This window comes from Pan paniscus, chromosome 16 (assembly GCF_029289425.2).
Source record: "Pan paniscus chromosome 16, NHGRI_mPanPan1-v2.0_pri, whole genome shotgun sequence".
Taxonomy (NCBI): Eukaryota; Metazoa; Chordata; class Mammalia; order Primates; family Hominidae; genus Pan; species Pan paniscus.
In genome coordinates this window covers 47,262,772-47,279,744 of record NC_073265.2, presented here as the reverse complement: position 1 = coordinate 47,279,744, position 16,973 = coordinate 47,262,772, and the positions used below count along the sequence as shown (strand labels likewise).

At 36.8% G+C, this 16,973-nt stretch overlaps 1 protein-coding gene across 5 annotated transcripts in view; it reads left to right on the top strand.

Annotated features, from left to right (window-relative positions):
• ALDH1A2 (aldehyde dehydrogenase 1 family member A2) overlaps window positions 1–16,973 on the top strand; it is a 180,435-nt gene that overhangs the window by 97,399 nt on the left and 66,063 nt on the right. For all 5 annotated transcript variants that reach the window (XR_008621184.3, XR_008621183.3, XM_055098816.3 and 2 more), the window contains exon 4: window positions 2,806–2,935. Coding sequence is in view for 3 of the 5 variants with exons in the window: in XM_055098816.3 (XP_054954791.1) it covers window positions 2,806–2,935 (130 nt within the window). In the remaining 2 variants the exon portion in view is untranslated. The remainder of the gene's footprint in view (window positions 1–2,805; window positions 2,936–16,973) is intronic.

Below are 16,973 nucleotides of genomic sequence, written 5' to 3'. Positions count from 1 at the left end.
AGACGGGGTTTCATTATGTTGGTCAGGCTGGTCTTGAGCTCCTAAAAGGATACTTTGAAGCAGACCTGGGGAAAAAGCAAAGGAATAGGTAATACATATGAAAAATGAGACATGTTTGGATTTGGGGAACAGATGGAGAAGGAGAAATGGAGGATCAGCTGAATATCTTTTCTCATTGAATTTTGAAGAGAAAACTGGAGCTTTCCATGACTGGTAAGTACCTTCTTTTCTAAAACTCCCCCTCCCCATGACAAATTAAAAACAGTCAAGCAACAAGAGAGTCACCATGCTGCTTGCAGAAAACGAGTATCAAATGATTCTTATGAGAATGAAATAGAAAAAGTTTTTACCTCCCCAGAGTTAACCTCTCTTGAGTAAAAAGAATCCTTCAGAACCAGAGGGGATGGTACGGACCTCTCATACACTTCTGCTCCGTTTGCCCTGTCATTCTGTGAGCCAGTAGAAAGGAGAGACAGCAGGAGATAGCAACTTCCTTTCACTAAAACAATGATTTTCCTCACATAACGAACTTCTCCTGCCCTAATGGGTTTTGTTGTTCTTGCTGTTTTTAAAATAAAAGTCAATTTCTTAGAGAATATAAACTTTTTGGAAACTGAAACCATTTAGGAATGTATGCACTATACATTTGGGATCTCCACCTGGTATCAATGAATATTTAGGGTTTCCTTGTTCAGTCAGGGCATTCAAGCCATGAGTACTATATCCTTCCGCCTACTTGGGAAAATAGGTCACTATTGGGCTTGCTTCTGGGGAAGGAATCATTTTTTCCCTTTCTCAGTGTCCCTCCTACCATAGTTCTTCCCTTCTACCATCCCCCTCAGGAATCTGTTCATAGTATGGGAACAAAATGATTCCTTTATGGAAATGGTTTGGGATTCTAGCTATATGTAACATTTATGTGTATATAAAAACATTTTCTAATCTGGCACTCTAGGGAATACTCTTCCAATGAGGTGTTTATTCATACTGTGAAAAAGGTGTTTCATGGTGAAGAAATTCCTCCTTGCAGATTCACAAGACACTGGGCATATTAAAGGCTCAGGAAAAGCTACTAAATGCTTCTCAAGCTTATTTGAGTCTCATCACCATTTTTCTGGCTAACATACCAATGTCATGCAAAACCAAGTTTTTTGGGACACATTACTTGTCTTTTCACTGGATTATCATTTTCTTGAGAATTAAACTTGTATTTTACCTTTTTTTGGTAATCCTAGCATGGTTCTTAGCACATAAATGGCAAATGAGGGCACATAGGTTGTCAATAAATGACTGTTTAATTGAGCTAAAGATATATGATATCTATAGCATTGGATTAACACTGTGCTAGAAGATGATTAATTAATTTCTCCAGTTATATTTTCATATAATAAAACTCAAATGCCTTTCTTTTTCTTCTCTGTGTCTCACTGATCAGATCTCTTTTCCTACCACACCTAAATGAGATTCCTGTTTTAAACACTCTCAAGCTATGAGAAAAGTGAGTTTTAGTAAGAGGTAGCCTGTGGAAGAAAGGGGAGCTCCTGACTGGAAAACTGAAGTTAATACTGCATCCAAAGTAAACACAATTGAAAATAGACCTAGAGCTGGCAATTGTCAGTGGATTTGACTGGTGTCGGCAGCTCACAGGGACCATTTAGGCAGCCCAAATTCTGGTTATTGACACTATTCACTCTAAGCTGTGCAGATTTTGGTGCTATGCTAGCTGTATAGAGAACGTAATGCCTATCTTGTAAACATATACATGTTCTAAAAAGTACTAGGAAATAGTTTGATTCCCTTTTTTAAGGGTGAGCCAATATACAGTGATAAGTAACATGATATTTTTAAATAAGCTTCATTTTATACACATACTAAGTAGATAAATTACACTGGAAGTCATAGTATTTTCATCTCATTGATTGGAGAATATATTAATTTTAGCTTTGTCAGAGATCAAATAATTTTCACACCAGTATGTCTTATAAAATACACTTGTAGGAAAAAAAGAAAATTACAAACATGTTTGTTAATTTCATTTGTCGAACTTGTAACACCTTTAATATTTCTCAAGTCAAAATACTCTTCTCATTTCAGCATGTTCATTGTTTTTGTTACAGACTTAGCCAGTTCAGGAACATGTCGTTAAAATAATAATGTTTATAATGTAAAGCAGTTCAATATTGCTATTTTTATTAAATGGAGCAGATATTTCACTCTTAATAGGTAATGGTTGTTAATGTAAATGTTTACAAAAAACCAGCCTTTAAGTTGTTAACATCTGGGCTTCCCTAGAGGAGATCTTGTTTATTTGGTGGTAATAAATAAACTTGCTGTGCACCATGGATATTCCATTTCTCAGCAGGGTTCTTGGCAGCTGTGGAGAACACTTTCTATTCTCATCAGTTGCATAAAGAGCCCATGTTTCTGCTCCTCTTTATGGATTCAGATTACTGGTGTAGACGCCAAAAAATCCCCAATGAGCTCTGATCATTAATATAACGGAAGCTGTTTTGACAAGCAGAACATTTCTTTATCATTAGTTAAAGAAATATTGTGTTAATGTATTTGGATAGTGGTTACTGGAAGCACAGGAATATGCACATATATACTCATTGTGGTTTTTACTAGGAACTAAACCAAACTGACAGTACTAGAAATCTTTTTATTTGAGAATTCATAGTTGACCAGGTATGCAACTCCATATGCATTTGTATTCTCTCTCTTCCTTTTTTCTTCTGCTCTAGAAATTAGTGTATCGCTGGAAAGTTCTGGGGACTTAATATCTCTCCATTTCTCTTCCAACAGACCATGGAATCCCTAAATGGTGGCAAACCATTCCTGCAAGCTTTTTATGTGGATTTGCAGGGCGTCATCAAAACCCTTCGATATTATGCAGGCTGGGCTGATAAAATTCATGGGATGACCATTCCTGTAGGTATGTGAAATCTGAGTACGTTGAAAAGGAAAATGTGAGACCACCAGAAATGCGCTTTGGCCACCAAACACAAACAGCAGTCACACAGAATACAGATATGAGCACACTTACAGCAGTTAGAACTGAGTGAAGAACCAACCAAATTACGTCACTGACTCTGACAACATCCCTTTTTCTATAGATAGAAATATATAAGTATAGGGGCATGCCACTTAATACATCATTCATCTAAGGAAGAGGTATGTATTTGTCAGCTGGTAAGTGGTCAGCATTGTGCTAGATTAGGTGCTGGGTTAGGTATGAAGGTGCATTATTGGGTGGAGGGAAGTCATGGAAAATTCCAGCAAGGTTAAGACTTGCTCCTTGCCCTCCTGAAACATAAGATCTACTCTTTGGAAGGAAATATTCTAAGTGTTAACAGTTGTCTCTGAGTGGTGAGATTATGGCTGATTTTCAGTTTCTTTTTAATATTTTTCTCTACTTTCTATATTTCTCGAACGGCCATGAATTACTTTCATAATCTATACAAACAACACTAATCCTAACCCCTTTTTATTATTAAGATTCAGGTTACATGACAGAATCAACAATACAAAAAACTTAAAGGCCCCTATAGGAGTGTTATAATTGGGTGCTAAGTTGTGTGCTTTACCTGTCAGTGCTCTAGCCCTTTAAATGAGAGGGAAAGTATGCAAGACTAAAGCAACTAAAGCAGTCAGTGAAGAGATTTTTATCTGTGCTTGAATACTAGTGATAGCTAATACCAATTGAGTGCTTTCACAGCAACCCCAAGAGAAAGGCACTGTTATAAACATCTTCAGTTTACAAAAGTGGAAAGAGGTCTGGCGAAGTAAAATTAGTTTTCCTAATTCACAGAGTAAATAAGTTTTAGAGCTAAAACTTTGACGTTAGAACCTAGGCTTGTAACCACTTCATTAGAGAATTCAAAATAGATCCTAGGAGGAAGAGATATCCTTATAGGAAAGGGATGGACTGAAAGAGATAGGGAGTGGTGAATAGACATAAGGAAAGGAAATGCACATTTATTGAGTGGATACTAGATGCCACTTAGCACTGTGCCAGGTGCTCTACCTGTGTTCTCCAGAAGGCAGTCTGCTTTCCATGGAGAGTGCATAGTAGCAGGATTGGAAAGTGATGCTCAGAACTTTGAAGTGTCTCTTTTGGGCCTTCTTAGCCAGGCTGAGCAGTACTGATTTACTGAAAAAGGGAGTGGTTTGGCTGATAGTGTGGATGGCTGGGAATAGTTCTTCTCCAATTTAATGTGCTCATGAATAACTGAGGGTCTTTTTCAAGTGCAGTTTTTGACTGAATAAGTCTGGGGTGGGGCCTGAGACTCTGCATGTCTAACCAGCTTCTGGTCCTCTGCATTGAGTAGCAAGGAGAGGATGCAGCAGAACCAAGTTAGGTGGCTGTTGTGATGCCTCATGTAGGTGTGGTATGACAAGGTAAGAATAATTTACAGTGAGAATGGAGATGATTTAGAGACAAGACTTCCAAGGATTATTTTTTAAATTGCCCCTACAAATGATGATGACATGTGGAATGTTAGTTTCTAGAAAATGGGTTTCTGATTGTAGGGGCTCTTCCCTTCCATCTAGAGGTTTTTCCCTTGTTCAACTGACTGAGAAGGGTGGAGAAGATTGCCCTTGGGGAAAGTCAGAATCTTAGTTCAGTTCTGACTCTAAGGATATTACAGAACAGCTGTTTTCCAGCATCACTTGCAAGATGTGGGGATGGCCTAAGTGAGGTAGAAAGTCACTATTCGTTATGAGCATACCTATTAGAGGGCCTGAGAATTAAAACCTTTGTCAACAGTGGGACACATGTCAGTCTTTTTAGGTGGGCCTGTCCTGTATCAGTACAGAAAGGTAAATTTACAAGATCAAAGTCCCTAGTTGTTGGTTTTTTTGGTCCCCACTCCACCTGTCATTTCATTATTAAAACAACAAATATGTTTCAGGTGTTTAAATATCTTTTCAAACTATTTACAAAGCTCTGAGGAAGATTGTGAAACAGAAGGCAATGCACATAGATCTCTATTTGGCCTAACGGTATCTTGGTTTTCTTTTACTTCCTCAGGAGGGAAGATCCTGATTAGATAAAGCTAAATATTGATTGACATCCCTGATAATGTTTGAAGCTTTAATGTAACTTGATCTGGCAATAGAGGTGGTTGGCCCATAAGCCTCACTGTTTTCATCTGATGCGTTTTGGAGATCCTGTGGATGCTTATCTACGAGTTATAAATACAGGGCATAGAAAAGGCTCTCATAGGGCTCTCACAGTAGTCTTTCCCAACTTTACTCATTAACTGTTGTTCAGTCAATGAAGGAAAAAAATGATGAATTCTCTTAAACTCTAAGTAACTTTTTTTTCCCCAAAAAGTTTTTCTGAAAGTGCATTTAGAGTCATACTAGGATGAGGTACCCTCCCTGCCATCAGGCCTGTTGGCAGAATTCTCAGGAGGCTGAAGTTTGGGTCATAAGAGCTCTCTCCATGGTGTCTCAAACAGATGAGGGAAGGATGGAGGTAGAGGTTAACTTGGCAGCTGTCCTTTCTTTTCCAGTTTTAGATACATTTGGGCTTGCCTAGAGGCCACTTAGAATTCAGCCAACAATGTCTTTAGCTAGTCTAGTGCTTAGTGAATGTAGCTGGACTAAATCAGGGGGAGTCGTAGGGGAAGATCACAGAAAGGGGTATCGTAATCATAATTATTCACTTGTTCTCAAATTTGTTCAGTAAATTAATCCATTTGTATTTGTCTTTTGTAACTCCATAATTTAACATCAGCTTCATTTTGTCTCTGCATACTTGGCTTTTTTTTTTTTCACAGTGAAGTCTGGAATATAGAAAGTCCGTTAGTCTTTAACCATGAGATCTTTATTGTGCTAAATGCATTTTCCTACAAAACAACCTAATTTTATGTTTGGAATTATAAAGAAATAATGTATTTTATATTTGCATAGAATTTAAAAGTATAAAATATTCTTTTATGTACAATATCTATGTGATTCTGTGTGTGATCTGATGAGATAGTCTGGATTTTAAATGGTATTTTACCCATTTTACATCTAAGAAAATAAGACTGCAAGGGTTTAGTGTCTTGAAGAAGGTCACATGGCTAGTAAGTGGGAGACGTGAGATTCAAACTGAAGTGTTTTTCTGCCTAAGCCATGATAAATTCTCTTCCTATGGAGATTGGTTCAGCAAGGCAGGAAGGTGGCCCTGATGAAGTCTTTACCCAGTGCAGATTTTTATACTAATATGATGAAGTCTTTACCCCAGTGCAGATTTTTATATGGTTTATTCTCATCATTCATAGTAGTTATGTTTTATAAAGTTGTCACGAACACTGAATTAGCAAATACAGAACTATTGCTCCTAGGGGAAATACAAGATTAGGTTCCTGTGAGCTTCTGATCATAACATTCTTGTCTGCTGATCAGAAAATGGCCTTGATTTATGTGTTTCTGTTGAAAGATCCTTTGTTTAATATATATTGTTGATTTATGAACACTGAACTCATGGCCAACCAGACAAAAGTACTATAACTGATGCCTGAATGAAGCTTGTCTGACACATGTATTTTCTCTGTAAGGCACATTACAGCATTCTTGCACTTAGGAACACTAGACAGCACTCATCACTATGCTTAGGGGCCATTTTAAACAGCAAAATTGTGAACAAAAGGCACAAAAATATGAAAAATGTGGCACTAAACAGACCACAAAAAAGGACACTTTTTTTTTTTTTTTAACAATATGAGAGCTGAAGCAAGAAGGCAGAGCGTCACCTTGCTCAACCCCAGCTGAGAATTTGTGCATCAGGTGACTCAAAATTTTCCCTGCTTTGGGGAAATGCAAGTTAAAACCACAGCTGAACCACCTCACTACTGCAAAAAAAAAAGTCCATAATTTAAAAATAAAAAAAATAGATGTTGGCGTGGATGTGGTGAGAGGGAACACTTTTACACTGCTGGTTGGGAATGTAAACTAGTACAATCACTACAGAAAACAGTATGGAGATTCCTTAAAGAACTAAAAGTGGCATTACCATTTGGTCTAGCAATCCCACTACTGGGTGTACCTACCCAGGGAAAATAATTCATTATATGAAAAAGACACATGCACATGCATGTCTATAGCAGTACAATTTGAAACTGCAAAAATCTGGTACCAACCTAACTGCACGTCAGCCAACGAGTGGTTAAAGAAGGTGTGGTAAATATGCACCATGGAATACTACTCTGACATAAGACAGAATGAAATAATGGTCTTTGCAACGTCTTGAATGGAGCTGGAGGCCATTATTCTAAGTGAAGTAACTCAGAAATGGAAAACCAAATATCTTATATTCTCACTTCTAAGTAAGTGCTAAGCTATGAGGATGCAAAGGCATAAGAATGTTATAATGGACTTTGGGGAAGGATGGGAGTGGGGTGAGTGATAAAAGACTACATATTGGGTACAGTGTACACTACCCAGCTGACAGATGCACCAAAATCTTGGAAACCACTGCTAAAGAACTTATCCATGTAACCAAACACCACCTGTACTCCCAAAACTATTGAAATTAAAAAAAAAAATCCCTGCTTTGGATATACATGCCCATAAATGACTCTGAGAACACTCTGTACTTATTTTTGGGTTACAAATAAATTTTAGGTAGTAGGCAAGTTCTTAAATATGGAATCCACAAATAATGAAAATTGACTGTATCTAGAGCCTACTTTTCTCAAGATAGCATTTATGAGGCTTAAATGTTCTGGAACACTTGAGGTGGGGATCTCCCTGCCTAGATCCTAATCATATGGGTAAAGGGGGCTTTCATAGTGAGTGTCAGAGATAATAACACAGTTCTGTTTGGTCACCCATAAAAAAAGAACCTGAAATAGGGTTTTTTGTTGTTAAATTTTTAGATGTAAGACTGCTTTACAACATTGAATTATACTCCATGGTTCATCCAGCATAACATCTCTAACACTAAACAACCAAAAAGAATGGGAAGAAATAATGCCATTATGTCTTTCACTCATTCCCATTTGGGAAGGCTAGGGAAAGGTATCATGTAATTGGAAGGGATTTTCTTTTACCTCCTTTCTGTGGCATCAACTTTGATCTCTTATTCCTTCACCCATTTCTTCATACGTTCATTTATTTAACAGATTTTTTTTAGCATCTGCTATGTTTCAGCTCCTGTATTAGGCATTGGGGTTACAAAGGCAAATAACTAAGATGTTTATAGGACAGTAAGAAAAACAAGTAGCGAAGCAACTGCAATATAGTGTGATCTATTTAGATATGGAAGCATGAAATTTGGTGGGACACCATAGGAGAGACATCTCCTAGTATTAAGGCCTCCTGGAGAGGGTGGCGGGATGTCTAAGTGATAACCTGAAGGACAAGTTAAGTGAACATGGAGTCAGGGACATTACAGGCAGTGGGAGTAGCTGGCACAAAGTATGAGGGAGGAGAGTACCATGAGTTAGTGGATCTAAAAGTATAAGCAGATATGAAAGACAGTAGAGCCCCAAGTCTGGGTCAGCCATGCTGCAAGTTTTATTCTGTAGGCAATAGTGAGTCACCAAATTAAATAGGTGAGTGCCTTGATCAAAATTACATTTTAGGAATTGCATCAAATCTGTATATTGCTTTGGAAAGTATGGTCATTTTAACAATATTGAGTCTTCTAATCCATGAACATGGGGTGTTTTTCCATTTGTGTCATCGGTGATTTTTTTCATTAGTATTTTGTACTTCTGCTTGTAGAGATCTTTCACCTCCTTAATTAAATATTGTTAGGTATTTTGGAGGGGCTATTGTAAATAAAATGAACCTAAGTGCTGTTCAATGGATGACTGGATAAAATTATATATATATATATATATATACACACACACACATACATACATACACACACACACACACAAATCATGGGATACTACACAGCCATAAAAATTATGAAATCATTTCTTTTGCAGCAACATGGTTGGGGTTGGAGGCCATTATACTGAAATAAGTGAAATAACCCAGAAACAGAAACTAATACCACATGCTTTCACTTATAAGTGAGAGCTAAGCGGTAGGTAAACATGGACATATGGAGAGACCTAATAGACATTGGGAGCCTTCAAAAGGAGGGAGAGTGAGAGGGGGCTGAGGATTGAAAACTACCTGTTGGGTACCACGTTGACTATTCTGGTGATGGGGGCACTAGAAGCCCAAGGCTCATAGTTATGCAATATATCCATGTAACAAATCTGCACATAAACCCATTGAATCTATTTGAAAAATTGCATTTTAGAAAGAGCACTTTGACTACAAATGGATAATCAGTTAGAGACAGCAAATACTTGTTTAATTTCTCCCCATAAAGGATAGATTTCACTTTGACTACAAATGGATAATCAGTTAGAGGGAGCAAATACCTGCTTAATTTCTCCCCGTAAAGGGTAGCCTTCAACTAGAATACTTGGGAAGGAGACAAAAGGGTTATCTCATGACCACTTTTGAGCAATGAAAAAGTGGGTGGCTGCTTCTCTCTCTGAATTGGAAATTTCTCCCACCACTCTTCATTCTGTTTCACTCAAGGCCCACAGCTGGATGTTATTGCACAATTATGCAATACTAGTTTGATTCACAAGAGTCTTGATGTTGTTTCCTTTACAACACTATCCATTATTTCCTGCCATGGTACCCAATGGAGCCATTGTCTCCGACCATAAATCCTAAGCTTTGACCCTTTTACGATGGCAGTGCCTAATTATGATGATAAATAATAATCATTACTATGACCTATGGAACACCTTTTACCTGTTACATTATCGCTAATGTTATAGCAGCCCTAAAGAAAAGTATTGTTTTCTCCATTTTGAGTATTTTTAACCTGTATTCAAATCCTCTTCTCTCACATCTACAACCTCTTTGTGATGAAGGAAGGATCAACGCTTGGTTTTCATTTACTTAGGGAGAAATGGAAGTTAATTTGTATTGCCTTAGATTTTTCTCTGTAGCAAGTGTTGATTTTACTGATTTTATGTAAGCAGAAAAAAATGTCCATGTTTTAAGCTGAATTCTGATATTAAAATGGACTTACGATATATTAGCATATAGAAAAGGTTAAAAACTACCCAGGTCATATATAACTTTCCATTTCACCCTCTTCCAGTTTAACCTGTTAAAGAATAGGATACAAATACACAAAGATAGTGACTCAGATCCTAAGATTTTGCCTTGAATCAGCTTGATCTGGTTTACTGTCATTAACAAATACATAGGGTGAAATCTGAAGTATTCTTGTTCCATCAGAATAAGAGTGAGGGGTGATTTGCTCTGCCCACCTAACAACAACCAGGGCTTGCTTGTTAGTGGGACCTGAATTGATTGTGACAGGAGGTCATGAAGTCAGCTTCACAAGGGAACCTTTTTAAGAGGTTGAAGCTGAAAAGGGCCTCAGGGATTCCTAAGGCTGATCTCCTGATTTTACAGAGAAGGTCCAGAGAAGTAAACTAACTTTTGTTACGATCATGTAGTGGAATAGTCGTAGAGCTAAGCTATCTTCATGACAGACTCAGGAACATAATCTAACTTTTTAGAAACTACCAGCAGACTTCTGGGAAGAAAAGCATCAGTACACTTCATACTAACATACAGTTTCAGCGTTCGTATAGGCATTTATAGAGTTTATCATCATAGTTATAAAAGGGTGAGGTCTGTTCAACGTCAACATGATGGGAATCAGCTACAGTACATACATAATGGAATAGTTCAATGTAATCATCTCATTTTTTAATACTGTGGTCATCAAAGAATTGCCAGCTCCTTGAAAGGTAATTCTGTCTACAAATTAGGGATTGGAAGATGACCTTCATTCACTGAATTGTGTTACAGATTTTTATGCTATTGAATAAAATAGTTTTTATTGTTACTAGGTATATAAAATTTGCTACAGTTCTTGTAGTGTTCTTAGTGTTATAATTGGAAGCTATTTGACATCCATATTTGACAAATTTCTCAATTTCTGGCACATTTCAGATTCTTCTGATTTTATCACTGTTTACAGATTGCTTAGTCATACTTACTCTAGTTTATATTAATATATAGGATGTGCCAATGCGAGATATTTTTATGAGACTAAAAATTCCATCAGTTTCTTTCTGGCAGCTGTAAGATCTGATTTAAGTAGTAATGTTTGCCTTGAATGAATTATCCAAATAATTAAATTTTTCTAATTAAATATTTCTCTCTCTTCTGTGTAGTTTGATAAGGCCCCATCAAAAAGCATAGAACAGTGGCTCAGTAGTTCGCAAATATAGTAGAGGCTTATTGTACTGTTGATCTCTAGGAACAAGGGCTTTTCTTAATATAATTATAGAAATGGCTCAATGCACACATACTCAGTAAAATTTAATTCACAGCTCAGCCAAATTCATAGCATAATGAAGTATTTAATTTTAAGATTTTTATATTTTCCATAAGTTGTAAACTACTCTTTGGTCATTAAAAGCACCCAGGTATCAAAACTCATCAGAAAAGTTACCTCTGACTGGGTCTTAAAATAACCCTCCTTTAAGAGCAATATCTGTTAGTCTGCGTTTTACCTTCTGAGTGAAAGGGAAAAGAGACAGAGATCAAAAGTCCTACACATGTGACTTAGTATTTGTTTTGATCTCTCATCTCTTCTTTAGTTTTCTCCATCATAGTTGTGTTCTCACCTATTGACCTACAATGTGGTATCCAGAACATTTTCTGGTGTCCTCATCAAATGCAGTCCTTTTTTATGCTAAGTCTGAGCGCTCTCTGTAATCCCTCATATTTGCTAAGAAGATCCAAAACCATTCATACCCTACAATGGAGTATCTGAATTTGGGTGGAGACTGTTTTTATATCAGGCTGTTGAGCTTACAGCACAAAGCTAGAGAAATGAAGGAAACAACCTTTTAAGTCATCCTGCCATACTGAGAGAGCATTGTTAGCATAAAAGATGGAAAATTGGCTTTAATTTTTTCTAGGCAGAGAAGAGTACTCATTATGTATCATCTGAGGTATAGATGAGAGGGAGAATTAACACTGTCTCCACTTTGAGTTGGCTCTGCCTAGATGAAAGGGAGAGAGGCGCTTAGTCCTGGGCTCACCTATTCCAGGGAATGTTTCTCTGTAGTGTTCCCTTTATAACAAGTTTCCATGTGTTCTGTGTTCATATTACAAAAGAGTTGTCATTGAGGTTTTTTCTTTGTTTATTTTTACCCCATTTGTGATTGTTCTTGACATTATACTCTAATTCTGTGATTTGTGATTATCCACCTAAATCCAACACCTTCCTCACAAGAGTCATTAATATGTTTTTATGGGTAAAGAACTTGAAGTCTGAAGACCCAGAACCAAGTCCAGGAGCCTCAAACAGTGGTGCCACTTTGGACTTAACCTCTCTGTGCCATATTTTCTCTGTTTATAAGATGCTGATAATGATAGTTGCTTTATTTTTTTCAGAGAGTTTTGAGTGTAAAATGAGATAAGGATGTGAAAATTATAAGGCTCTACAGAAATTCTAATAGTGTTTTCGTTCTTTTTTTTTTAAACAATTTTGAAGTATTAAAAATACAGATCAGATTCTCCTACACTATATACTCCTTTCAGGAAAATTAGTAGAGTTATTAGAGAGACAAAAATAAATAAAAATGAAGGCAGACAACTGTGAAGCAACCATAGGGCATCATAATACACGTGGACTCCCCTTTACACTCCTGATCTTGCTACTCAGAGTGTGGTCTGTGGATCAGAAGCATGAGCCTCAGCTGAGAGCATGTAGAAATGCCGACTCTCTGGTCTCATCCTAGACCTGTTGATTCAGAATCTGTATATTCACGAGATCTCCAGTTGCTTAGTATGTACATTCAAGTTTGAGAATCACCATATAGCATCCCGTGTAGCACTGGTAGCATTCAAGATGATTCTATACAGTAAGCAAGTAAACTTCTTTAATTTTAATTACTTGGTTTGAAGAATATTAGAAGAAAATATTACCAGCCCATGAAACCTGTTATTTTAGATTTTAGATTTTCCTTAAGGCTAACAGGTAGCTATTTACATATTTCTAACAGGTGAGTTAATTTAACAGAAATTAAGTAAATGATAGAGCAAATGATACTTGGAAATGGCAAAAATTATGAAGGTGGCTTTTATAACTGGTCTTATGGTAACCCTGATTTAGAAGTTCAGTGGGATTCATAGTAGGGTCTTAGTAGCTGTGAATGACTTCTGGGGTGCTGTTAGCCCTAGCTGAAGGTGCCCACAGAAGGCTTAGCTCTTGTGTTTGTCAGGCACCCCAGATCAGACTAGGGGTGTCACCTTTCACCATCCACGTGAAAATGCAAACTGAGATTACAAGGTCTAGGGCCCTTTATTTTATTTTAGTTCTGGATTACCTGTGCAGGTTTGTTACACAGGTAAACGTGTGCCATGGTGGTTTGCTGCACCTGTCAACCCATCACCTAGGTATTAAGCCCAGCATGCATTAGCTATTTATCTTGATATTCTGCCTTCCCCCACCCCTCCCCAGAAAGGTGCCAATGTCTGTTTTTCCCCTTCCTGTGTCCATGTGTGTTCAGCTCCCCCAATACATGAAAATATGTGATGTTCGGTTTTCTGTTCCTGTGTTAGTTCCTGTGTTAATGGCTTCCAGCTCCATCTGTTGTCCCTGCAAAAGTCATGATCCCATTCCTTTTTATGGCTGCATAGTATTCCTTGATGTATATATACCACATTCTCTTTATCCAGTCTATCATTGATGGGGATTTGGGTTGATTCCATGTTTTTGCTATTGTGAATAGTGCTGCAATGAACATAGACATGCATGTATCTTTATAACAGAATGATTTATATTCCTTTGGGTATATACTCAGTAATGGGATTACTGGGTAAAATGGTATTTCTGGTTCTAGGTCTTGGAGGAATTGCCACACTGTCTTCCACAATGGTTGAACTAATTTACATTCCCACCAACAGTGGGAATGTAAACAAAGTGGGAAATAGGAACAGTGTTCCTATTTTTCCACACCTTTGCCAGCATCTGTTGTTTCTTGACTTTTTAATAATTGCCATTCTGAGTGGTGTGAGATGGTTTCTCATTGTGGTTTAGATTGCATTTCTCTAATGATCATTGATGATGAGCTTTTTTTCATGTTTTTTGGCTGCATGACTGTCTTCTTTTGAGAAGTGTCTGTTCATGTCCTTTTGCCCACTTTTTAATGGGGTTATTTTTTTCTTCTAAATTTGTTTAAATTCCTTGTGGATTCTGGATATTAGACCTTTGTCAGATGCATAGATTGCAAAAAATTTCTCCCATTCTGTAGGCTGTTCACTCTGATAGTTCCTTTTGCTGTGCAGAAGCTCTTTTGTTTAATTAGATCCAAATTGTCAATTTTTGCTTTTGTTGCGATTGCTTTTGACATTTTCATCATGAAATCTTGCCTATGCCCATGTCCTGAATGGTATTGCCTAGATTTTCTTGTAGAGTTTTTATAGTTTTGGGTTTTGCACTTAAGTCTTTAATTCGTCTTGAGGTAATTTTTGTATAAGATGTAAAGAAGGGGTCCAGTTCCAATTTTCTGCATATTGCTAGCTAGTTTTCCCAGCACCATTTATTATATAGGGAATCCTTTCCCCATTGTTTGTTTTTGTCAGATTTGTCGAAGATCAGATGGTTGTAGATGTGTGGTATTATTTCTGATTTCTCTATTCTGTTCCATTGGTCTGTGTGTCTGTTTTTGTACCAGTACCATGTTGTTTTGGTTACTGTAGCCTTGTAGTATAGTTTGAAGTCAGGTAGCATGATGCCTCCAGCTTTGTTCTTTTTGCTTAGGATTGTCTTGGCTATATGGGCTCTTTAGGTTCCATATGAAATTTAAAGTTATTTTTTCTAATTCTGTGAAGAATGTCAGTGGTAGTTTAATGACAATAGCATTGAATTTTTAAATTACTTTGGGCATTATAGCCATTTTCATGGTATTGATTCTTCCTATCCATGAGCATGGAATGTTTTTCCATTTGTTTGTATCCTCTCTGATTTCCCTGATTAGTGGTTTTTAGTTCTCCTTGAAGAGGTCCTTCACTTCCTTTATTAGCTGTATTTCTTAGGTACTTTATTCTGTTTGTAGCAATTATGAATGGGAGTTTATTCATGATTTAGCTCTCTGCTTGTCTATTGTTGGTGTATAGGAATGGTTGTGATTTTTGCACATTGATTCTGTATCCTGAGACTTAGTTGAAGTTGCTTATCAGCTTAAGAAGCTTTTGTGCTGAGACAATGGGGTTTCCTAGATATAGGACCATGTCATCTGCAAGCAGAGACAGTTTTACTTCCTCTCTTCCTATTTGAATGCCCTTTATTTCTTTCTCTTGCCTGAGAAAGAACTGGCCAGAACTTCCAATACTATGTTGAATAGGAGTGGTGAAAGAGGGCATCCTTGTCTTGTGCTAGTTTTCAAGGGGAATGCTTCCATCTTTTGCCTGTTCAGTATGATATTGGCTGTGAGTTTGCCATAAATGACTCTTAATTATTTTGAGGTATGTTCCACCAATGCCTCTACTTTATTGAGAGTTTTTAACGTGAAGGAATGTTGAATTTTATTGAAAGTAGCCTCCTTTCTTTGTCCCTTCAACTCAGTGCTCTTTTGGGAAGAGTTCAAGCACAAAAATAGCGTTTATTTTTTAATTTACTACTTAGACTAACTGTAGGGACTAGAAGATTCTGTCTCTTTCCCTGTGTTATCCTGTAGCTAAATGTTTTTCAAATATGTGAACAGTTTATCCAAGAGAGTTTTAATTCCTCATAACTCAGTTTCTCTTGAGACACAATTATGGAGTCAAACTCAATTCCTCATGAGGTCAGACTTTTAAGATTTTTGTCTACATCTTCTTCCCTTTCACTTTTTTCAGTAACTTGTGATATTATTTAAGTAAAACAACTAAATTTCTAAGCATCATAAAATGTGTAGGGGGAAATGGTTTATGAATTGCCATGCAGTGCTTGTGTAGTTGCCTTGTGAGTTTTTTTTTCTGAACCATTCCAGGTTCCTACATGTGCTGCTAAAATAAACACGTGTGCTCTTCTGTTCATCTTCCAATTTTTTTCCTCAGCCCCATTTGCACTCTTTCTTGACATTACTCTCTGATTCTGTGGTCTGTGACTATCCACCTGAATCCATCACCTTAACCAACTTAGAGAGTTCAGTTGCAGAATATTTTCTTGTAAATGAAACTCTAGCTTATTGATCAGTGGTGTTGCTCCTCATGAAAAACCTTTTCAGAGATTTATAAATTGAAGAAGCATGGTAATTTGTAGTCTTGTAAAGAATGATATCCAGAAGATTCTTTAGTTGTCTGCATACAAAGCTAAATAATTTGATGTTTAAAGTATTACTCAGACTTCATACTGTCATCCTATGGACAGTTGCAACATCTTCGCTATTTTTTCTTGTAATAGATATTTTAAATTAATTTCATACAGTTGCAGAATCCAGCCTACTTCTGAATTTCTTCCATTTAAAATATACATAAAACAAAGTCAAGAGATAAGTAGCAGATTGGGGAAAAATCTTTGCAATATTATGACAGAGGCCTAATTTCCTTAATATCCATAGAGCTCTTCAAATGGCTAAAAAGAATAACCCAATAGAAAAATAGCAAACAATATAAGCATGAAAAGATGTTCACTCTATCATTAAACATAAATCAAAACAAGTTGCAGTTTTCCAGCTATCAGATTAGCTGAAATGAAAATGTTGGAAAAACCTCAGTGTTAAAGAGTAGGAAAAATAGCATGTTCTTGAAATTATGAATTGTTAAACTTTTCTGAAGGGTGATTTGGCAATATTTTTGAAAATCTGAAATGTACATACACTTAGATCAAGAAATTCCACAGATATGAAAAGATATGTATGTAATGATAGTCTTTGCAGCATTATTTATAATAGCCTAAACTGAAAGTGACTTCTGTGTCCCTTAGGAGGGTTTACAGT